We start from the raw sequence: 24,471 nt of genomic DNA, 5'->3' as shown, positions 1-24,471 counted from the left end.
ATGCCAGACATGAACTAACTTAGGGGACTGGCATGGGAAACAATTAAGGATCTTGTAAGTAGCACGAAATTCCTAACTTAAATTTTCTGTTTCGAGGCTACTTTTTTATATTTAGAGCGCACAACAAGCCGATTACTGGCTTAGGTGTATGTCCATAGTGGCATGGGCGGATTAATATCTACACCCTCTTTTCAACCTAACCTAAGCTGGTTGGCCGCTCGGTAGCCGAGATGGTAGCGTGCTTGGATTACCAGTGCGGGGGTCGTGGGTTCGATTCGCCAGAAGCCTTGGTCTGTCGCTGCTGTGGTATCACAATGGACTTAAAATCGTCTAAGAGTGTCTGTAAAGGACTCCCACTCTTACCTAAGCTAATCTGGAAAATGCAATGATGCCTGTCCTTCGACATGATGGTAAAATTATAGTTCATAGTTGCAAAAGTTTTAATTGCCAAACTATAGCTGAACCGTCTTCTAAAGAGTCAAAGTCAACATCACAACCTATATTGCCTCGAAATATTTCTCATCAAAAAAATGCAAGTTTAGCGGATCGGTCGGTGATGCCTGCCGATGTTTCGATGGATGCCCAACAATTTGAATGTTTATATTCTCTTTGAAGCTATTTTATTAATATTTTGTTCGCTTTTTAAGTATATGTTGAACTTTAATTACGAAAGTTCAACATAACGAAAAATGGTGCTTCAAAAACCTCAAGTACTTGCAAGAACCGGTAGAAATTAATGTTGCCAAGAATAATTAATCCGTTTGCAAGACATTATGCCGAAATCAATGGTATCAGTTGTAACGTATTTCCCTTGGTAATGAAGGACGTACTATATGTTCCAGATTTGACTTCTGCCGGCATCGACGTCAAATTCGTTGGAAACAAAGCAAATATGATTAAGAACGGTAAGCCGCCATAACACGGCATGTAGTTGTCTTACGACATATCAGTTTTTGTATTCACATGTGATTTATTGTAAAATGTTTGTAACAATTGTCAATTAACATACGATTCATCATTTTTGCTATTTTTGTTATTTTCGTATGACATATGCTAAAAATGTGGGCAAATCTTACTTTTTATGCGTAAAAATTTTAAAACATGTGAGAAAGGTAAATAAATCATACATTTGTGAAAGCAGTTTAACAACAACAACAAAAACAGTTGATTTCTTTATGTTTTTGCCAAAAGGAATAGAGCACGCAAACCAAAAATTACATGTGCTATTTTGATAAGTGATTTTCTTATGTTTGTTTCATTTGTATCACACGACATGTACAACTCTTACTTACTTACTTTAATTGGCTATAGCAGAACATTTGTTTCACTAGCAGAACTTAGAATAGCGTTACAAGCGCCTCGAACTTCTGCCTTAGAACCATATAACAACCATGCCTTAGAACCATATAACAACCCGGGTAGTATCAGTGTCTTGTATAGTGTTATCTTCGTTTGTCGAGAGGTGGCCTTGTTTCTAAACTGCTTACTTAATCCAAAGTAGCATCTGTTTACAAGTATTGTTCTTCGCTTTATCTCAGAGCTGGTGTCATTCGTTTCGGTTAAGGCGGTGCCAGACATGGCTTAAAATACCTCTGAACGTAAAGGGGTATCAAAAGCGGCTTTGTAGTCAACAAAGATATGGTAGGTGTTGATTTGTCCTTCTCGCGTCTTTTCCAGGATTTGGCGCAGTGTGAATATCTGGTCTAGGGTGAATTTACCAGGTCTAAGCCCAATTATCTCTCATGTACAACTCTACATATGATAAATTTGACCTGTCATAAGACACCTACATACCGTGTAATAGAGCCTTGAAATATAGCATCAGCAAAGTTATCTGGCGATCTTTACGAATTAAAGATAAATCTAACGATGGCAACCACTAGGGCTTCCGACAAAAATGATGGAGATCTTTGGCACCGAAGACTAGGTCACATCGGCGCTAGTGGTTTAAAGAAGTTATGAAAAATTAATGCATACACGGGTAGGAGTGAAAAGAGTAATGGAGAAGATCCACTCTGATGTGTGTGGACCCTTCGAAAAAATTGCATAGAATGGTGCAAGATACTTCGTTAGTTGTATGGATGATTACACACATTTTGCAATGATGTATACGATTAAGAAGTCCGAAGTTTTTGGTTGTTGTTGTTGTTGTTGTAGCAGTTTATTGTGTACTATCTTTCGTCTGCTTGATTCTGTTGAGTGTCAAGACCCAGGAACTCCGCAACTAAGATGGGGTGCGTCCACAGGGATCTGGGTCTGAGTCGAGTGGGTCTGGCTGGGCAGTTAAACAGGTGACGTGTATCGTGCGGTCCCTGGTTACAGTCGGGACATACATCTTGCACGTCGGCATCAATCCTAGCTCTGTGGGAATTGAGGCGGCTTCATCTGCCGGAACGTAATTGAGCCAGAATCACTCTGGTTTGCCGGGGGAGGTCGATTTCTTCGGGTGCAATGGGTGGCGGTCGTTCTCCAAGGACTACATTCACCCGGTAGCCAGTTAACGCGTCTGCTACCGTGTCTGCATGAATGTTGTTCAGACCCGCTTGATATGCCGCTTGATCTAGAGGTTCTCTCTTGTAGCGCTGGACCTCACGCTCTAGATCATGTAGATCTACCTTAAGGCTTCTGGGCGGTGGGTATCTATCCACAAGATGATGATTTGGATGATTTCTGCGATAACAGCCCAGAAGGTATTGCTTAGACAGCATGTAGTTATGTCTTCGCACTGGTAGGATCTTTGTCTCCTGGTGGAGGTGGTCCACATGAGAACTAAGGAGGCAGCCCGTCGCAGTTCGGAGGGCGGCATTCTGACAGATCTGAATATCATTCCACTGCGTGTCACAAAGCTGACGTGACCACACTGGCGCTGCATAACTTACCACAGACCGGCCAATTGCTTTATACGTGGTCAACAAGGTTTCTTTGTCTGCACCCCAAGTGCTGCCAGCGAGTGACTTGAGGACCTTGTTTCTACTTTTGACTTTATTGCAGATTGCTGTGGCATGTGGGGAGAAAGTGTAGGAGCTGTCAAATGTGACGCCAAGTATTTTGGGACACTTGATGGTCGGAATCAATTCTCCATCGACCATCACAGTCAGCTCAGAATTCACCTCACGCGTATTTGTAGTGAACAGTGTGGCTGAAGATTTGGTGGCGGATATCTTCAGATTTCTTGCAGCGAAATATGAGGCAAGCTCGTTGAGGTAGACGTTCAACCTATCGCAGATGTCATCAATGGGTGGGGGGCCTGATGCCAAGATCGTACAATCGTCCGCATATGATACGATCTCTATGCCGTCTGGAGGAGGTGGGATGGAGGATAGGTAGAGGTTAAACAGAGCCGGAGATATCACCCCGCCTTGGGGAACTCCCTGTTTCACTCTACGGTGTTTTGACTTCTTATCCCTAAACTCCACAAATGACTGGCGGCCACACAGATAATTCGCGACCCAACGTTTAAGGCCTGGCTGGAGGGACGTGTTGGCGATGTCCTCAAATAATTTGGCATGGCTGACCGTGTCGAATGCCTTCGATAGGTCCAATGCCACGAGGACCGTCCTATCACATGGCCTGGGTTGATTGAAGCCACGGCAAATGTGTGTGGTGATGGCATGCAAAGCTGTTGTTGTGCTGTGCAGTCTCCGAAATCCATGTTGATGCTCAGCGAATGGAAATTCTCCTACGAGGCTCGGGAGGAGTAATGCCTCAAGCGTCTTAGCCACTGGTGAGAGAAGGGAGATCGGTCTGTACGACTCCCCCAAACTCGGGTCTTTACCAGGCTTCAGTAGCGGGATCACTCTGCCCATTTTCCAGACATCGGGAACTATAAGAGTGTTCAAAGACAGGTTAAGGACAGTGGTAAGATACTCAACTCCAGGTAAATCCAGATTCTTCAGCATCAGTGTAGAGATTCCGTCGGGGCCCAACGCCTTGGAAGATTTGGCGCCACGGATGACATTCGTAACTTCGCCCACGGTAAATTGTGATGGCTGTTCATCGGCTCGGAGACCACGAATACGGCGAATGGCTCTCCTCCTTGCCCTGTCTCTCTCGGGATGCACGATAAATTGACGGTTGAACAACCTAGCGCATCTCTTCGGATCAGTCACGGTTAACTCGCCAAAAGTGACTGAGGTCCTGTCGTCCCGTCTACCGGGGTTCGAGAGAGACTTAACAGTGGCCCACAATTTGCCTGCACCGGTGCCTAAGTTACATTGCTCCAAGTGTTCCAGCCACAAATTCCGCTTATGTTCGTTGACTACCCTGTTTATTTCCAGATTCAGCTCGCTGATTCTGGGGTTAGCGGGGTCCATAGCACGAATCCCATCACGCTCGTCTGCGAGTACCACTGCTTGCGCCAGGAAATTGGGTCGCACTTGCGGTATTCGACCGGCTGGTATAAAGCGAGCGGCTGCTGCGTTGATGATGTCTCGGAATTTCCTCTCGGCCACAAGCACATCAGAGGGGGGTGGCAGTTCATTGAAGCGGCGATTGGTATACTCTCTGAAGCCAGTCCAATTGGCCTTCTTGTAGTTGATGAACGTTCGGCGCTCAGAGGTTATGAAGTCGGGTGGTCGGTCGATGGTGAGGATTATGGGGAGGTGGTCTGACCCCAAAGAGATGACGGCTTGCCAGGATACGTCACTCAGGAGATCAGGGGATGCGATTGAGATGTCTGGCGAGCTGCTGCACCTCCTCGTAATCCTAGTGGGGGCATCCTCATTCACCGTGCAAAACGTGGAGCTATCTATCTGCTCTGCCAAAGCTATGCCACGCTGGTCGTTGCCTAGGGGAGAATGCCATGACGAGTGATGTGCATTGAAATCCCCCAGAACCAGACGACTATGGCCAGATAGCAACCCACTTATGTCGGGGCTGTAGGCCTGGCCATTAATCGGGACACAGCTGCCAACCGGCGGTATATACACGTTGTATATCTCTATCTCGGCAGTACCAGACCTGACTGCTACCCCCATACATTCCATGTATGGGTCACTAGCGTCAAGCGCAGGCGAGATAGGTCTATACTGCACGGAATGGTGTATAACGAAGGCCAATCCCCCACTTCCATTCCTTGAGCGATCCTTACGTAGCACATTGTAGCCGTGACAACTGTGCAAGCTGCAGGTGTTAGTCAGCTTTGTCTCCTGGATCGCTGCGACCGATATGTTCTTCCGACTCATAAAATCTACAATCTCATCAATCTTGCCTCGCAGTCCATTGCAGTTTAACTGCAGGAACGATACATTTCCCGACACTGGCCTAGCAATAGTAGGGCTAGGGTGCTGTCTTTGCATAAATTGCCGTACGGGAGAGATCGGGGGGGTCACATAGTCCGACGACGAGGACGCCGAAGGCGACGACGGCGACGCTTGTGACCCACTGCTGGCTATGTTCGCACAGCACCTAGCGACATAGCCAGTATGACTATACTCCCGTAGCGAAGTTAGGCCAGAGCAAGAACGGAAATGTACCCACTCCAAGCACCTGTTACACCTCACCGACACTGACCGATGATGAAGGCGGTTCTGGCAAACGGAACAGAACCAGGGTCCGGGGTTCTTTTCAATCCCGGCACGGACCAAAAGCATACGGAGAAGGCACTCCGGGATGTGCCTCTCCCATGACGAAAAAAGACGAACACGTACACTGAGGCGGCAGCCCTTGCCGATGAAGATTCCATCGGGTCAATCCGGTACGTACAACCGGCTGCCATGGGATCACTAGTTCATGCAGCGGGATGTCAATGTCAAAAATAACTGCTGTCCAATGTAGAGATTATTTTTCCAAGGAACAACGCGACTGGTATAAACGAAAAGGAATACAGATTGAAACGACGGTTGCTTATTCTCCGCATCAAAATGGGGTTGCAGAGAGGTTTAACAGAATCGTGTGGGACAAAATGAGAACAATGATGATGGAATCCCAGTTACCCAAATAGATGTGGCGTAGCCGTTCTAGCTGCCGTTTACATTACTAATCCAATTGTCCAACAAGAATTCTAAATTAATTTTAAAACTCCAGCAGAAATGTGGTTTGGCGAAAAACCGAAAATTATAAAAATTAAAATTTTTGGATGTAAGGCAGAAGTATCAAAACTGTAATGGTGGGCTATGCACCAAACGATTACAGACTATGGGATACTATGAAAAGAAAGCTATTTTCAAGAGATGTGAAATTTGTAGAAAACTGTTTTCCTTATTCCCTGACAACTGATGATAAAAGTAGTGAAACAATATTTGTAAGAAGAAGTCACGAGTAAGAGGGAAGAATGATGTTGTCGTGCCTTCTGAACCAAATGAGTCCATTGAGCCTGCTGGACTTCCCGTTAATGAAAGTGTTCAGTGATGCCAAATGATGAGTTCCATGATGAAAGTGAAACTGTAAATAATTATACAGCTTTGACTGAAGAAGCATTGCCTCAAAATTCTGCTCGCCACAGCACTGTAGAACCAAGATTACCTACCAAACTTCTGAGCTACATCACTGGATTCGAAACAACAGTTTTATAAAAAAGAATACCGGAATGCTAAAAAAAGAAATTTCTGCATTGAAAGATGCCGCTAAATGGTATGATGCAGCTCCAAGAAATGCCCCATGCTCCAAGAAATGTAAAGTTGTTAAAATCCAAATGAATTTTTCGAATAAAGCGAGACGAAAATGGCAATCCAACTTAATATAAAGCTCGTTTAGTAACCAAAGGATATCTTCAACAAGAGGGGGTAGTTTTTTGAAACTTATGTACCCGGCGCAAACTTAACTACCATACGTTTGATACTTGTTGTTGGCATGAAGTGGAATTACATATTTCATCAGCATTTCTACATGGAGATCTTAAAGAGGATGTGTATATGAAAATTCCTAATCGCATAACCACAAAAGGTATGGTTGTGAAGTTAAGAAAATCATTATATGGACTCAAACAGCACCACGTTGTTGAAATATAAAGCTCAATGTTCATAGTATTTCGCTGGGGTTCATCAGATCAAAACGTGACCTCTGTCTTTATACAAAACTAAGCAATTTTCATGATGATGATTTGGTAATTATTCTATACGTCGATGACGTGATTATTGCTGGGAGTTAAAAGGGATCTGTCCATCAAGTTTGAAATGACCGATTGTGGAGTGCTAAAATTTTTCTTAGGTATGAAAATTGAGATTAACAAAAACCAAGTATAAATTTCTCAACAATCCCATGCCAGCCGGTTGTACGCACCGGATTGACTCGATGGAACCCTTCATCGGCAAAGGCTGCCGCCTCAGTGGGTCACAAGCGTTGTCGTCGTCGCCTTCTGCGTCCTCGTTGTTGTCGTTGTAGCAGTGTGTTATACACCGAGGCGTCAGCCCTTGCCGATGAAGCACTCCATCTCATCAATCCGGTACGTCCTCGTCGTCGGACCACGTGACCCGCCCAACCTCTCCCGCCAGGCCAGTGCCGGGACGGTCTCCGTGGCAAGATCGATGAGATTGTGGATTTTATGAGTCGGAAGAACATGTGGGCGCAGCGATCCAGGAGATAAAGCGTCCGTAACAAAGCATTCCGTAGCAAAGCGTTACGTAACAAAGCGCAAGGATCGCTCAGGGAATGGAGGTGGGGGATTGGCCGTCGTGATACACCATTCAGTGCAAAATAGATCCATCTCGCCTGTGCCTGGCGCTAGTGACCCCTACATGGAGTGCATGGGGATAGCAGTCAGGTTCGGTACTGCCGAGATAGAGCTATACAACGTGTACATGCCGCCGGTTGGTAGCCGTGTCCCAATTAATGGCCAAGCTTACAACCCCGATATAAGTGGGTTACTGTCTGGCCATAATCGTCTGATTGTAGGGGACTTTAATACACATCACATTTCATGGCTTTCTTCCCTAGGTAACGACCAGCGTGGCATGGCTTTGGCAGAGCAGATTGAAGGCATCACGGTGAATGAGGATGCCCCACCAGGATTATGAAGAGGTGCAGCAGCTCGCCAGACATTTCCATTGCATCCCCTGATCTCCTGAGTGACGTATCCTGGCAAGCGATCATCTCTTTGGGGTCAGACCATCTCCCCATAGTTCTCACCATCTCACCCGACTTCATAGCCTCTAAGCGACGGACGTTTATCAATCAGAAGAAGGTCGATTAGGCTGGCTTCAGAGCGTATATCTGAAGATATCTGCCATAAAATCTTTAGCCACATTGTTCACTGCAAATACGCATGAGGTGAATACCGAGCTGACTGTGATGGTCGATGGTGGAATGATTCCGACCATCAAGTGTCCCAAAATACTTGGCGTCACATTTGACAGCTCTTACACATTCTCCCCACATACCACAGCAATTTGCGATAAAGTCAAAAGTAGAAACAAGGTCCTCAAGTCATTTGCTGGCAGCACTTGGGGTACACAGAAACTACATACACAGAAACTTTGTTTACCACGTACAAAGCAATCGGCCGGTCTGTGGTAAGTTATGCAGCGCCAGTGTGGTCTCGTCAGCTTTGTGACATGTAGAGGAATAATATTCAGATCTGTCAGAATGTAGCCCTCCGATCTGTGACGGGCTGGCTCCTCAATTCTCATGTGGACCACCTCCATCAGGAGACAAAAATCCTACCAGTGCGAAGACATAACTACATGCTGTCTAAGGAATACCTTTTGGGCTGTTATGGCAGAAACCATCCAAATTCTCATCTTGTGGATAGAAGAGCAAGCTATTATACAATAAATTGAAATCAAAGCAATCGGATAACTTATTTCAAGTTGAAGAAAAACTTAAAAAATTTTCCTCAGTCTATCTAGAATATTCGAAGCTCTGTCATTTGTCTTTTTTTCTTTAAAATATTAAATTGTTAATTTTTATTGACATATGATTTTTATTAATAAATCTGAGATTCAATACAAATAATCAGCCTGGTCATATCATCATAGGCACTCAGTATTTGTACAAGAGCCGGTGCCGCCCGCCCTATCACTGAGACCCTCCGCTACTATCCACAACTTGTGGACGCGCCCGGTGAAAGCAATGAACCCCACACAGACGGGACCTCAATGTTCCAGCCTGTCCAATAAATTCTACTGGCATTATTTATTTCTCGGCATAACGGGAAACTGGTATTATTTTCTTAAAAATCAAATTTTTTTGTTAAGGTGAAGGTAAATAAATAACACAATGACTTTCACTTCCAAAAAATGTTTATAACAGAAAGGTAGCAAGCAGAAAGTGGCCAAAAGTAATATAAACTTGTCAACTGTAAACGCAATTGGACTAAGGTTGCTATCTATAATAGACCAATTAATTTCTTCAAGTGCAATGGATGGCGATCGTTCTCCAAGGACTACATTTACCCGACAGCTATTCACCGCTTCTGCTACCGTGTCTGCGCGAACGTTGTCAAGACCCTCTGTTCTCTCTTGTAGCGCTAAGCCTCTCGCTTGGCTGTCAAATATGATACCGAGAATTTTGAATACTTGATGATCGGAATCGTTTCTCCATCGAAAATCACATTCAGCTTATTATTCAACTCTTGCGTATTTATAGTTTTTTTTCTCGCTGAGTGGGTCTGATACGATCTCAATGCCGGCTGAATATGACCCCGCCAAAGGGAACTGTTGTTTTCACTCTACGGGGTTTGGACTTTTATCTCCAAATTCCACAAACGACGGGCGACCAAAAAGATAATTCGTTTTAGGCCTGACTGGAGGGAGGTGTTGGCGATGTCCTCAACTAGTTTGGCATGGCACCGTGTTTAATGCTTTTAATAAGTTCAGTACCACGAGGACCGTCCTATAACATGACCAGGGCTGACTAAAGCCACGTCAAATGTGTGTGTTGATGTCATGCAAAGCATTTGTTGTGCGACACAGTCAGCAAAATGCTTGCTGATGCTTGACGAATCCAGATTCTTCAGCATAAGTGTAGAGATCCCGTAGAGGCCCAACGCCTAGGATAGCTGCGTGTCACGGACTACATTCGTAACTTCGTTAACGGTAAATTGTGATGTGTGTCCATCGGCTCGGAAACCACGGATACGAAGATTGGCTCTCCTCCTAGCCTTGTCACTCTCGGTATGAACCTCAATAAATTGGCAGTTGAACGTTGGATTATGGGTGAACATATCTTTTCTTCACTGAGCTCTCTACTGTCTTTTGACCCCCTCGTCATTTTAGACTTCTCGATAAGATAAGATAAGACTTCTTGCGGTCTCTATGCTGGCCTTTTGTCTTTGTCGTTTGTCTCCTTCTTTTTCCACCAGCTTTCCTCTCTCTCTCTTCATTTCTTTCTAGGAGGTGTCCTGTAACCTAACCTAAGGAACGAGTAAAATCGTTCAAAATCTTTCAATTTTTAACTACGTATTTATTAATTGAAATTTAAAGACGCGAATGTTTACATCAACTATAATTTAATAACAATTTAACATCTAAATGTGAGTACGAGATAAAATGTTATTCCATACGAAAGCGTATTCGATCACGTATGCGACCAGGGACGGGATAACTATGGATAACAATTGAATTCCAATACGGTAGGCCGGGTGGCACCGGTTCTTGCATAAGTACTGAGTGCCTATGATACTCGATATGACAGGGCGAGTTATAGGCGCCTTTAAATAACCAATGGCCATCAAGTTCCTGCGGCGATCGGTCCTCTGGACCGGAACGAGCTTGCTCACCCATAGGAGCTTGACGGGGATCGCCATCTCCACATTATATTGGGTTGCCTAAAAAGTAATTGCGGATTTTTTAAAAGAAAGTAAATGCATTTTTAATAAAACTTAGAATAAACTTTAATCAAATATATAATTGCCATTTTGTTCGATAACCTTTTTCCATCTTCCTGGCAAATTTAGTATTCCACGCTCATAGAACTTCTGGCCTTTATCTGCAAAAAACTGAATGATCGTTTTCGACTAACGTTGTTGTAAACAATCCATTTTTCATCTCCAGTTATGATTCGTTTTAAAAACGGATCGAATTCATTGCGTTTAAGGTGCATATCACAAGCGTTGATTCGGTTTGTTAAATGAATTTCTCTCAATACATGTGGTACCCATATTAAAATTGACGCCAAACAAACAAATGTAAACAAAATTTCGCGCACTTTTTTTCTAAAGCAAGCTAAAAGTAACAGCTGATAACTGACAGAAGTAAGAATGCAATTACAGAGTCACAAGCCATTGAAAAAACTTGTCAACGCCGACTATATTAGTACTATATTACCGACAATTACTTTTTGGGCAACCCAATAGACATGTGGCTACAATAACAACGTATGTGGTAATTCGGCCCCTAATTGCTATGAGGAAAATAGCAGCGACAATTTGCATCACTATAAATTAAGCTTTATTTTAAAAATTGTACATGTATTTTAATTTCTCACGAACTGTTTCACCATCAACAAGAGATAACCTCTTGATCAATCGGCATAGCAAGCGGGCCTAGACAACATTCATGCAGACACGGTAGCAGATGCGGTGAATAGGTTGTTGTTGTTGTTGTTGTAGCAGTTTATTGTCTACTATCTTTCGTCTGCTTGATTCTGTTGAGTGTCAAGACCCAGGAACTCCGCGACTAAGATGGGGTGCGTCCACAGGGATCTGGGTCTGAGTCGAGTGGGTCTGGCCGGGCAGTTAATCGTGCGGTCCCTGGTTACAATCGGGACATACATCTTGTACGTCGGTATCAATCCTAGCTCTGTGGGAATTGAGGCGGCTGCATCTGCCGGACCGTAATTGAGCCAGAAACCACTCTGGTTTGCCGGGGGAGGTCGATTTCTTCGGGTGCAATGGGTGGCGTTCGTTCTCTAAGGATTACATTCACCCGGTAGCCAATTAACGCGTCTGCTACCGTGTCTGCATGAATGTTGTTCAGACCCGCTTGATCTAGAGGTTCTCTCTTGTAGCGCTGGACTTTACGCTCTAGATCGTGTAGATCTACCTTAAGGCTTCTGGGCGGTGGGTATCTATCCACAAGATGATGATTGGATGATTTCTGCGATAACAGCCCAAAAGGTATTGCTTAGACAGCATGTAGTTATGTCTTCGCACTGGTAGGATCTTTGTCTCCTGATGGAGGTGGTCCACATGAGAACTGAGGAGACAGCCCGTCGAAGTTCGGAGGGCGGCATTCTGACAGATCTGAATATTTTTCCACTGCGTGTCACAAAGTTGACGTGACCACACTGGCGCTGCATAACTTACCACAGACCGGCCAATTGCTTTGTACGTGGTCAACAAGGTTTCTTTGTCTGCACCCCAAGTGCTGCCAGCGAGTGACTTGAGGACCTTGTTTTTACTTTTGACTTTCTTGCAGATTGTATTTTGGGACACTTGATGGTCGGAATCATTTCTCCATCGACTATCACAGTCAGCTCAGTATTCACATCACACGTATTTGTAGTGAACAGTGTGGCTGAAGATTTGGTGGCGAATATCTTCAGATTTCTTGCAGCGAAATATGAGGCAAGCTCGTTGAGGTAGACGTTCAACCTATCGCAGATGTCATCAATGGGTGGGGGGCCTGATGCCATGATCGTACAATCGTCCGCATATGATACGATCTCTGTGCCGTCTGGAGGAGGTGGGATGGAGGATAGGTAGAGGTTAAACAGAGCCGGAGATATCACCCCACCTTGGGAAACTCCCTGTTTCACTCTACGGTGTTTTGACTTCTTATCCCTAAATTCCACAAATGACTGGCGGCCACACAGATAATTCGCGACCCAACGTTTCAGGCCTGGCTGGAGGGACGTGTTGGCGATGTCCTCAAATAATTTGGCATGGCTGACCGTGTCGAATGCCTTCGATAGGTTTAGTGCCACGAGGACCGTTCTATCACATGGCCTGGGTTGATTGAAGCCAAGGCAAATGTGTGTGGTGATGGCATGCAAAGCTGTTGTTGTGCTGTGCAGTCTCCGAAATCCATGTTGATGCTCGGCGAATGGAAATTCTCCTACGAGGCTCGGGAGGAGTAATGCCTCAAGCGTCTTAGCCACTGGTGAGAGAAGGGAGATCGGTCTGTACGACTCCCCCAAACTCGGGTCTTTACCAGGCTTCAGTAGCGGGATCACTCTGCCCATTTTCCACACATCGGGAACTATAAGAGTGTTCAAAGACAGGTTGAGGACAGTGGTAAGATACTCAACTCCAGGTGAATCCAGATTCTTCAACATCAATGTAGAGATTCCGTCGGGGCCCAACGCCTTAGTTGATTTGGCGCCACGAATGACATTCGTAACTTCGCCCACGGTAAATTGTGATGGCTGTTCATCAGCTCGGAGACCACGAATACGGCGAATGGCTCTCCTCCATGCCCTGTCTCTCTCTCTGCACAATAAATTAACGGTTGAACAACCTGGCGCATCTCTTCGGATCAGTCACGGTTATCTCGCCAAAAGTGACTGAGGTCCTGTCGTCCCGTCTACCGGGGTTCGAGAGAAACTTAACAGTGGCCCACAGTTTGCCTGCACCGGTGCCTAAGTTACATTGCTCCAAGTGTTCCAGCCACAAATTCCGCTTATATTTGTTGACTACCCTGTTTATTTCCAGATTCAGCTCGCTGATTCTGGGGTTAGCGGGGTCCATAGCACGAATCCCATCACGCTCGTCTGCGAGTACCACTGCTTGCGCCAGGAAATTGGGTCGCACTTGCGGTATTCGACCGGCTGGTATAAAGCGAGCGGCTGCTGCGTTGATGATGTTTCGGAATTTCCTCTCGGCCGCAAACACATCAGAGGGGGGTGGCAGTTCATTGAAGCGGTGATTGGTATACTCTCTGAAGCCAGTCCAATTGGCCTTCTTGTAATTGATGAACGTCCGGCGCTCAGAGGTTAAGTCGGGTGGTCGGTCGATGGTGAGGATTATGGGGAGGTGGTCTGACCCCAAAGAGATGACGGCTTGCCAGGATACGTCACTCAGGAGATCAGGGGATGCAATTGAGATGTCTGGCGAGCTGCTGCACCTCCTCGTAATCCTAGTGGGGGCATCCTCATTCACCGTGCAAAACGTGGAGCTATCTATCTGCTCTGCCAAAGCTATGCCACGCTGGTCGTTACCTAGGGGAGAATGCCATGACGAGTGATGTGCATTAAAATTCCCCAGAGCCAGACGACAGATAGCAACCCACTTATGTCGGGGTTGTAGGCCTGGCCATTTATCGGGACACAGCTACCAACCGGCGGTATATATACGTTGTATATCTCTATCTCGGCAGTACCAGACCTCACTGCTACCCCCATACATTCCATGTATGGGTCACTAGCGTCAAGCGCAGGCGAGATAGGTCTATACTGCACGGAATGGTGTATAACGAAGGCCAATCCCCCACCTCCATTCCTTGAGCGATCCTTACGTAGCACATTGTAACCGTGACAACTGTGCAAGCTGCAGGTGTTAGTCAGCTTTGTCTCCTGGATCGCTGCGACCGATATGCTCTTCCGACTCATAAAATCTACAATCTCATCAATCTTGCCACGCAGTCCATTGCAGTTTAACTGCAAGAACGATACACTTCCGGGCACTGGCCTGGCAATAGTAGGGCTAGGGTGCTGTCGTTGCATAAATTGATGACAACGTGCAGGATGTATATCCCGATTGTGACTAGGGACCACACGTCATCTGTTTCACTGCCCATTCAGACCTTCTTGTCTCAGACCTAGATCTTTCAGGACGCACCCCATCTTAGTCGCAGAGTTTCTGGATCTGGATACTCGACAGAATCAAGCAGACGAAGGATTGAACCCAACACACTATTACAAGAACAACATCAACTCTGTTTCAATGATGTTATCCTTGTTTTGTTCTGTTAATTATGTTTTGGCGGCTATTTCAGTGCGAATGAACTTAAGAGACAAAAAGATTTTGTTTTACAACATCAGCGTTTGCAGATACAGTTGTTTTAACTTAGCTGTCCATAGCATTCTAACTTCTTTCTTTTTATTTATCTATTTTAAGCCAACGAAACCTTGTTAAGGACGTTATTAAGTTATTGTTCTCTTCACGGCGCTAGTGGTGGAGGTCTGGCTTCTGTCAGAATGGAAGTTGTTCTTCTTTTGCAAGAACTACAACAGGAAAAAACACAGCAACAGCTTCTAAGCCCCTTACCATTTCCAACCACTCTTCCGCTATTGAGTGCATGTGTAGCAGGAAACAAAACCGTAATAGCTGATCCAATAAAATATTTACAGGTAAGATAAGTTATGAAATAAAAGCTATGATAGAAAAAATTGATACCAAACGTGCTTATGTCAATGTTATACGGTACACTTGCGAAATATCCAGGAAGCGTTGTTTTTCCTAAATAACAAGTACATGTTCATCATTTTGTACTTGGTTTTAAAAAGCAGGTTTTAAACCCAAAGATTTTTAGCCTCAAAAATAGTACATATACAGCCCTTTTGGTGAAGCCATCCCAGCTTTCTGCCATTTTTGAAATTCGTAGAAAGACCCTGTTCCGGTTTTCGAATTCGCAAAACTCAAAAAATGGCTTAGTGTATATTTTCCAAACCTTATACTTTCAGGGTTTGACATTACTTGAGGTTCCTCTTACTGAATAGAAATTTGATAATAAGGCAAAGGAAGTCTTTCGTTTTGCGTTTTCGAAAACCGTAATAGGCCCAATAATCTTTAAAATCTCGTCTTAGAAATAATGATGCAATTCTTTATGCTAAAGTTGGATGCTTTTATATTGTAGTATAATAACTTTGAGATAAAGAACTTGTGTTTAAATTGAAGCAGACCTCACGTCTTTCATAGAAAGTTAAAAATAGCATTGATATTAGTAAGAAATTTCAGAAACTTGATACTTATAGCCTGTTTGTCGACGTCGAACGTACGCGTTCGTTCGCCATGCAAATGAAAAAAAAAACCGATTTTGGTTTGGTTTTAAAAGCAGAATTTATCGAACGACAAGTTGAACAAAAACGTTAGCATTCCATATGGTAATTCCATTGTAAAGGGTGTTACATTTTTACTGAATATAAGAATATATCTTTTGAACAAATATATTTAAAAGCTTTATTTTATACAAACTTTGTGCAATTTATTACCCTATAACAAACCATCAATTTATATCATAGGTTTTGTCAGTATAGAAAGTGCAACAGCCTTCAAAATTAGCGTAACGGGCGTTGCAGTTACAAATAGCAAAATTTGCAGGCACTTCACCAATCTCTTGATTGCCTAAAAATTTGTCTGGTATTGTGTCCCCACCTAAGTGCCAGGGTCTTTTAGCCGCGATAGCCAGACAATGACATAGGAAATGCTCCAACGTCTCATCATCTTCCCCACATGCCCTACACATGCTGTCACTTGCGGCACCGATTTTGCATAAGCTTTTAGTCCTATGTGTCCTGCTGTGATATCGAAATCTTGACCTGCTTTCCTTTCGGTAATAGCCCGGCACCCAAACGATGCGGATCGTGCCATCCTCAGAGATGGCGTTAATATCCTTCTTACACTCCAAGTCTGTTGGTGACCTTACCGTCCTGGTTGTTATTTCTCTTATGGCCAGTTTACTGTCCGTAAAAATGATCACACTTGACGTCCTTGCGCAAGCACTTCACCACCTCACGCATTCCGTGATCGCCCGGATCTCCGCCTGTAGGTCAGGCAGTCAAAAACATATCTCAGTTCCTGGGATCTCAATGTAGACCCCCAGGCACACTCTGTCCTCTAGATTTGAACCATCCGTGTTACATGATCTTCCAGATGGCAATACTAGAGTTCCGTCAATCCAAGACTGTGCCGCTGGCAGCAGTGCCTCGCACTCGACCTCAAGTGTCATTTCAGGTATCCGATCAGAAACTTCTTCCACTCCTTCCAGGTTTCCTATTATTTGACCTGTTCCTTTCATCTATCTATTGTATTCTCCCATCGCTTTAAATCTCATGGCCGCAATGGCTGCCTCAAACTTAATTTAGTCACGCAACAGTTGTATGTATACATAAGACTAGCATACTCCCGGTCGCTTTGCTACCCCCGATTATACGCCTAAAGCAAAAGCAAGGTGTAACTCCATCCCAATTTTGAGAGTTCTTACTCAATCCGTAAAGAAAGTAGCATTTTGTACGTTTTAGTACCTAAATGTATGAATTAAAAAAAACACAATCTCCTAGTTGCCTGATATATACTCTTAATGTTTACCTGTGTTAGGAAAAATGCGATTTTGTAGGTTTGAGTACCAAATGTACAAATTAAAAAAAAAAATATTGTAGTAGCCAAATTTATACTTTCAAGGTACCTATTACACCACAATTAGTACGTTTCTTCCAGTACTGGTACAATTCGTTACGACATGTTGTATTTTCGTCGCAAATTCACCATTTCCTACTTTTAGTACCTAAAGTATGAATATCACCAAACCCCGTCTTATCCCATCTTTGACCTAAGACCATTGTTGCCGTCACTGGCAAAACGATGTAGCTGGGATATGTTAAGTTAGAATAACCTGTGTACATTTAACGAAATCATATCTTAAACGTCATATTATTTTCGGAGTTAGGCTTTGGCATTTAAGAATAGCGACATTTTATTGAGTTATAAGTGGCACTTAGCTTGTTTAATTGCTTTGATAATTGCTTTGTCTGTTTAGTAATATTTTAAGTCGATTGCCAAGATAATACATTAACTCACGTATGCAAAACCAGCGGTTTCAAAACCAAAAAGTTAGTTTTCAATCTTTCTTGAATTGTGTTTGAATTTATCTAATTTGATGTACCTCTTTTGTAGGAATTTTAATATAGAAATTTTGGTTTAAATAAATTGAATTTTCTTTATTTGAATCGAACTCTTCTTTATTCAAAATCCATTGGAAATCACTAGCGAGGCAATCTCCTTCGCTAACATCTTAAAATTCTTTTTGCGGTGATACGATTCCTACAGCACTAGCCTTCTACGAGACTGAGACGAGAAAAAGCTACCGCATCATCAAAAGCCAATCGCAGTAAGTACCAATGGAGGGTCAACAAAATATCCTTAACTGTCCACTTTGCAAAAACCACTCCGACCAAAACATGATAACATGTACCAGATGACAAAAAAGTTATCATGCGTCTTGTGCCCAAACCACAGTCAATGAGACATCAAACATAACCTTTAAATGCCAAAACTACATCGAAACTCAAGTTGATATTACATCGCCTAATTCTGAAAAAAGTGCATCCACTTATGCCTCGCACAATTCAAATGATTCGCATTCGAGATTTCTGCAACTGGAGCTGCAGCGTTTAGAGGAAGAAAGATTCTTGACAGCAGCTTTGAACAAAAAATATTTTGAAAAGAAGTACAAACTTCTTCAAATACAAGAGGAGCATCGTTCGAATGCTTCCTCTTTTCGCTCTACATCCGTTCAAAACTGGCTTCAAGATCTCCCGCAACCCATCAATGAAGCACAAGAAGTTCAGCCTCATCTTACGCCTATAGCTGGAAATGAAAACCAGCAGAAGTACAAACTTCTTCGATGGTATCGAGTATGGGCGACAGATCGCAAGCTAACAGAACTGAAGAAAATAATAAGGCACTATAATAAGCTATATACCGCTTGCCTCATAGATCTGTATATTTTAGTAATCATTGTCAAGTGAACAATATATTAGATACTGATAATACGGGAAATAGACGCTGTGGCATTGAAGCCGATCTCAATCATCAAGGTCGCTCTAATTGTTCAGCTAGCGCTGCCACTCCACCTACGTCCTCTACATTTCCACCGACGAATACTGATGCTGCACCCAACATATTTGGGCCACGCCAAAATCTCAATGATTCGTCTGCCCAATGTCCTCCTCCCAGAACTAATGCCAGCTCCTGCGCTAATAACTTGACATCCCTTAATGTACCCACTTCGAGCTCACACGGATCTAGTTTTGTTCTTACTGGACATGGACCTTCAAATGGATGTAGCTTATATCCTCCTCTTTCGTCTAATTTGACCTCCACACGCTACAGCGCAGCTCAAAATGTGCCCATATGCTCTCAATTTGTTCAGCGCCCGAGTCCACAGCATTGTATTACAAATTATTTGGATACAACACAATTGAACCAAAGTCAAGTTCAAGCTTGAAAGTCATTACCGAAAGAACTACCAGCCTTTTCTGGGCAGCCAGAGGACTGGCCACTATTTGCATCTACATTTGAGTGGTCCACACAAATTTGTGGATTCAACGATAGTGAAAATCTGATAAGACTACAAATGTCATTAAGTGGTGAGGCACTTAACAATGTTCAACATATGTTAGTTCATCCAATGAACGTATCATGGGTAATGTCAATGCTACGAATTTTATACGGACAACCTGAAAAAATAGTTAATTCGATTAAAAATCGCATTAGAACAATTCCATCGGTTGATGAAAATTACTTACCATCCTTTACAACGTTTGCAATCAACGTCAAACGTTTAATAGCCACGATAGAATCTTCCAATTTTTTGGATGAAATAAATAATTCATGTCTTTTGCAAGAGCTTATACAAAAAATACCAGCAGCCTATCAGCTGCAATGGAGCGCGCAAAAGTTACATCTGTTAAAGCCCCAATATGTATGAATTTGCAAATTGGATATTTGACATTGGAGTATCTGCCAGCTGTATAACAGTTGAGAACTCTTATACAGGTAACATCAAGAAAGATAAAGCTAAAAGCAGCGACAGCGATAATAACAAGAGAGCATATATTCATACGCACAATGAGAGACGTACGTGTTTTGTTTGTGGCGACGGCGGCTGCAAAGCAGTTGGATCTTGTGCTAAGTATATTTCTCTTAGTCGTACAGATAATTGGGACATGGTGAGAAAATACAAGCTATGTAAGTGCTGTTTGTATAAGCATGGTGGGGAGTGTAAGAACAAAACACCTTGTGGAGTACAGGGTTGTCAATATTATCACCATTCCTCATTGCATAGATATGATCCCCCACATGACAGCAAAGAAACAGCTGATAATTTTGCTGAAGCTGATAAAAATAAAGCACATGAAACACATAGCATCGAACAAATTAACGCGCATAATAGTGCTTTAGAACAAGTTTTGTTTAAAATTATACCAATAAAAGTCTTTGGTGTGCATTCGAGTGGCGATACAATTGCCTTTATTGATGAGGGTTCGTCTATAAGTCTTATTGATGAGTCACTGATGGATGCATTGGATTTGACGGGAACAGCCAGTCCCTTGTGTCTTAAGTGGACTAGCGGTATGGAAAGGTTGGAAAATAATTCAAAGAGTTTAACCATAAACATTTCAGGTGAAAACAAGGAACGCATAGCTTTGAATGTTAGAACTGTGGCTTCACTGGACCTTCCAACGCAGACGTTAGACTACTCGAAGCTGACACAAAGATTTACACATCTTAAAAACGTGTCAATTCAAAGTTATTATGAAGCGGCATCGAAAGTGCTTATTGGACTTAACCACTTCAACTTAGTGACGTCATCAAGAATCAAGCAAGGATTTCCAAATGATCCTGTTGCCGTACGAACGCGAATCGGATAGCTGATATATGGAACTATTGGCAAAAATACGGAGGCAAGTACCCACTTTCATTACCATATTTGCGAATGTAACATAAGAGACCAAGAATTAGAGGACCTAGTGAAAAGTTTTTACTCCCTTGAAAGTGTGGGAATTAGTTGTAACAAAACGCTTGTTGGAGTTAACGACGATCGTGCTCTCAACATGCTCAAACAGTTCACTATTCGTAGGCAGGATGGTCATTTTGAAACCCCGTTGTTGTGGAAGTTTGACGTGCTAAGTCTTCCTGAAAATTATTCAATGGCCAAAAAACGCCTAGTCTGTTTAGAACGTAAACTAAACAAATCGCTAGAACTTTTGTCGGTTTTTAGAACAACGATTGAGAAATATATTTCAAAAGGTTATATACGCAAACTGAAATCGGAAGAAGTTAACTTCAGCCAAAAGGTGTGGTATTTACCAATATTTGCAGTTTTTAACAAAAACAAGCCAGGGAAATCACGCGTAGTGTGGGATGCCGCAACGAAATCTAATGGTGTGTCAAAATCTAATGGTGTGTCGAAATCTAATGGTGTGTCTTTAAAGGATTATTGCCACATAGAAAAAGTTCTCGGTGTGTTTTGGGAACCCCACGAAGATGTCATCACATTTAAAATTTCTCCCTGGCTCCTGGATAGCAATATCTTTTCCTGCAGTAAAACACCAACGAAACGTGAAATGTTACGCCTCATAATGTCGATTTTTGACCCACTGGGACTGATTGGTAATATCATAATGTACGTAAAGATTTTGCTTCAAGAAGTGTGGAGATCCAAGATCGATTGGGACGAGGCGATATCTGGAGATCTAGCCACTAAATGGACCCATTGGGTTAATGTATTACTCAGTATAACAGATCTAAAGATTCCCAGATGTTACCTACAGAATCTTTGTTCCTATGACGGTGTGGATGGTCAGCTTCACACCTTTGTTGATGCCAGCAAGGATGGCTATGCTGCGGTTTGTTATTTCCGTCTGGCGTCAAATGAAACCGTAACTTGTTCCCTCATTGGGTCAAAAGCCAAGGTAGCTCCCATAAAAATTACATCCGTTCTACGCCTCGAGCTTATGGCAGCTCTGATTGGTGCCCGCTATGCAAAATACGTTATTGAAAATCACAAGATTTCGGTTACAAAGAAATTATTCTGGTCTGATTCCAAAACCGTGCTAAGTTGGCTAAATTCAGACCACAGAAAATATACCCAATTCGTAGCATTTCGAGCAACCGAAATATTAGAATTATGCTCTATGAAAGAATGGCGATGGATATCTACAAAGCAAAACGTAGCGGACGAGGCTACAAAATGGTCCAAAATACCACAGATTTCCAGCTCTAACAGGTGGTTTAGGGGTCCAGACGAAATGATTCACCACTCATTAAAATATCTGATGCTGAAAAGATGCTAGACGATGAGCGTTTTTCAAACTGGATTCGACTATTAAGATCGATGGCTTACGTCTGTAGGTTCAAGGTAAAAGTTACTGGACCAAGGTAAAAGTAACTGGAGAACTTACCCAGTACGAGTTGAAAAACGATGAAAACTTCCTGATGCGACAGGCTCAAAACGAAAAATTCTCTAGTGAAATCTCCTTTCGATTCGAAAATCAAGTAAGATTTATACTAAATCACCGGTCTTAGATGAGTATGAAGTCTTAAGAGTGGATAGCAGGATTGAAAATGCTTTTGGCGATTATAAGCACCCTATTATACTACCTAGAGGGAGTAACATCACAAGGCCCATTATTTTGTATAGCCACTCAAAGTATCATCACCTAAATCATGAGACTGTCATCAATGAGCTTCGACAAAAATATTCGATTGCAAAGCTACGAACAACATATAGAAGTGTAATACGTGCATGTCAATGGTGCAAAATAAAGAAAGCTGTTCCACGTATTCCGCAAATGGCAAAGTTGCCCCGGGCTCGTTTGGCGCTATACGAGGCACCTTTTACGTACACCGGTTTGGTTTTTTTTTTTGCCCTGTGATGGTTACCGTAAATAGACATAAGGAGAAACGATATGGATGCTTATTTATTGGGTTGCCCAAAAAGTAATTGCGGATTTTTCTTATAGTCGGCGTTGACAAATTTTTTCACAGCTTGTGACTCTGTAATTGCATTCTTTCTTCTGTCAGCTGTTACTTTTAGCTTGCTTTGGAAAAAAAGTGTAAAAAAAGTATATTTGATTAAAGTTCATTCTTCAAGTTTTATTAAAAATGCATTTACTTTCTTTTAAAAAATCCGCAATTACTTTTTGGGCAACCCAATACATGCCTGACAATAAGAGCCGTCCACCTCGAACTTGTCCATTCTCCAACTACCAATTCTTGCATACTGGCCATTCGCAATTTCACTGCACGAAGAGGCATTCCGCGCGAATTTTTCAGCGATAATGGCACGAACTTTATTGGGGCAGAAAGGGAGCTTCGGGAGGCATTGGTGGACATTGACCGAAATGGGTTTATTAGAGGATTTACAAGTACAACCACAAAATGGAATTTTAATCCACCCGCATGGAAGCTGTTGGTACGATCAGTAAAAACGACCCTATATAGAGCAATGCCATCTACAAACGTTACCGATGAAGTCCTCTACGGTATGCTAGTCGAGGCAGAAAATATTATAAACTCTAGGCCTCTTGCTTATGTCCCTGTAGGCGATGAGAATGAGGAAGCTGTAACACCAAACCTTTTTTTGTTAGGCAGCTCCAACGGGATGAAGCCTTTATCGACATATGACGACAGTGGAATAGTCTTAAGGCAAAGTTGGTTAACGTCGCAGCAGTTTGCGAATGTTTTCTGGAAAAAATGGGTGGCAGAGTACTTACCTTCATTAACATGCAGGCCAAAATGGTTTCAAAGGCAAAATTCCCTTCGGCAAGGGGATATTGTGGTTATTGTTGACCCTTCACTTCCCCGAAATGTTTGGCCCCGGGGAAGGGTACTTGAGACAAGAATGGCTAAAGACGGCCAGGTACGAAGTGCGCGTGTTTTGACATCCCATGGAATTTTGTAAAGGCCTGTGGCAAAGCTTGCCGTTTTGGACGTGACTTCCAAAAAAGAGTGTGTCGATGAAGTATTCCCTAGCCACACTGGGGGGGAGCATATTGCCGTCACTGGCAAAACGATGTAGCTGGGATATGTTAAGTTAGAATAACCTGTGTACATTTAACGAAATCATATCTTAAACGTCATATTATTTTCGGAGTTAGGCTTTGGCATTTAAGAATAGCGACATTTTATTGAGTTATAAGTGGCACTTAGCTTGTTTAAACAGACAAAGCTTTGATAATTGCTTTGTCTGTTTAGTAATATTTTAAGTCGATTGCCAAGATAATACATTAACTCACGTATGCAAAACCAGCGGTTTCAAAACCAAAAAGTTATTTTTCAATCTTTCTTGAATTGTGTTTGAATTTATCTAATTTGATGTACCTCTTTTGTAGGAATTTTAATATAGAAATTTTGGTTTAAATAAATTGAATTTTCTTTATTTGAATCGAACTCTTCTTTATTCAAAATCCATTGGAAATCACTAGTGAGACAATCTCCTTCGCTAACAACCATCATTCGTGCAAAATTTCATGATTCTAGCATTAGCCGTTTGAGCTGGGCGATAATTAGTCTGTCACGCAATTCTTTTATATATATAGAAAAAAATAAATGTTTCTTGGAGTTCATAAATGTAATTGTAGTAAAATTCGAAGCAATTTTTGCATTCCAGAACGTGTATTCATTGAATAAATATTTTGCGTTCTTTCCCTTTTAGTTTCCGTTTTAGATTGGATGAGGCTGATGGTGACCGGAGACATGCAGTATTCGTACACACCTCTGGCTGTCTCGCAGTCCTCAACAAGTCTGAAGGGGTTCTATTCCACTGATTCAACAAGTTGAAACTGAAGGTCTATAGAAGTGGTGGGGTTGGGGAATCTGGAGACGACTTAGCAGTTGTTGCTGAACACTTGCCTAAGGAACTATCGACCACA

The 24,471-nt window shown here is 42.8% G+C and overlaps 1 protein-coding gene across 1 annotated transcript in view; it reads left to right on the top strand.

The window, feature by feature from the left end:
* The window catches only part of LOC106087131 (dmX-like protein 2), a 552,769-nt gene that overhangs the window by 241,257 nt on the left and 287,041 nt on the right, over window positions 1-24,471 (top strand). The window contains exon 9 of the mRNA XM_059366477.1: window positions 14,933-15,165. Within this exon, the coding sequence (XP_059222460.1) occupies window positions 14,933-15,165 (233 nt within the window). The remainder of the gene's footprint in view (window positions 1-14,932; window positions 15,166-24,471) is intronic.

Source organism: Stomoxys calcitrans, chromosome 4 (genome assembly GCF_963082655.1).
Source record: "Stomoxys calcitrans chromosome 4, idStoCalc2.1, whole genome shotgun sequence".
NCBI lineage: Eukaryota > Metazoa > Arthropoda > Insecta > Diptera > Muscidae > Stomoxys > Stomoxys calcitrans.
This window is presented reverse-complemented; position numbering and strand designations above follow the sequence as displayed.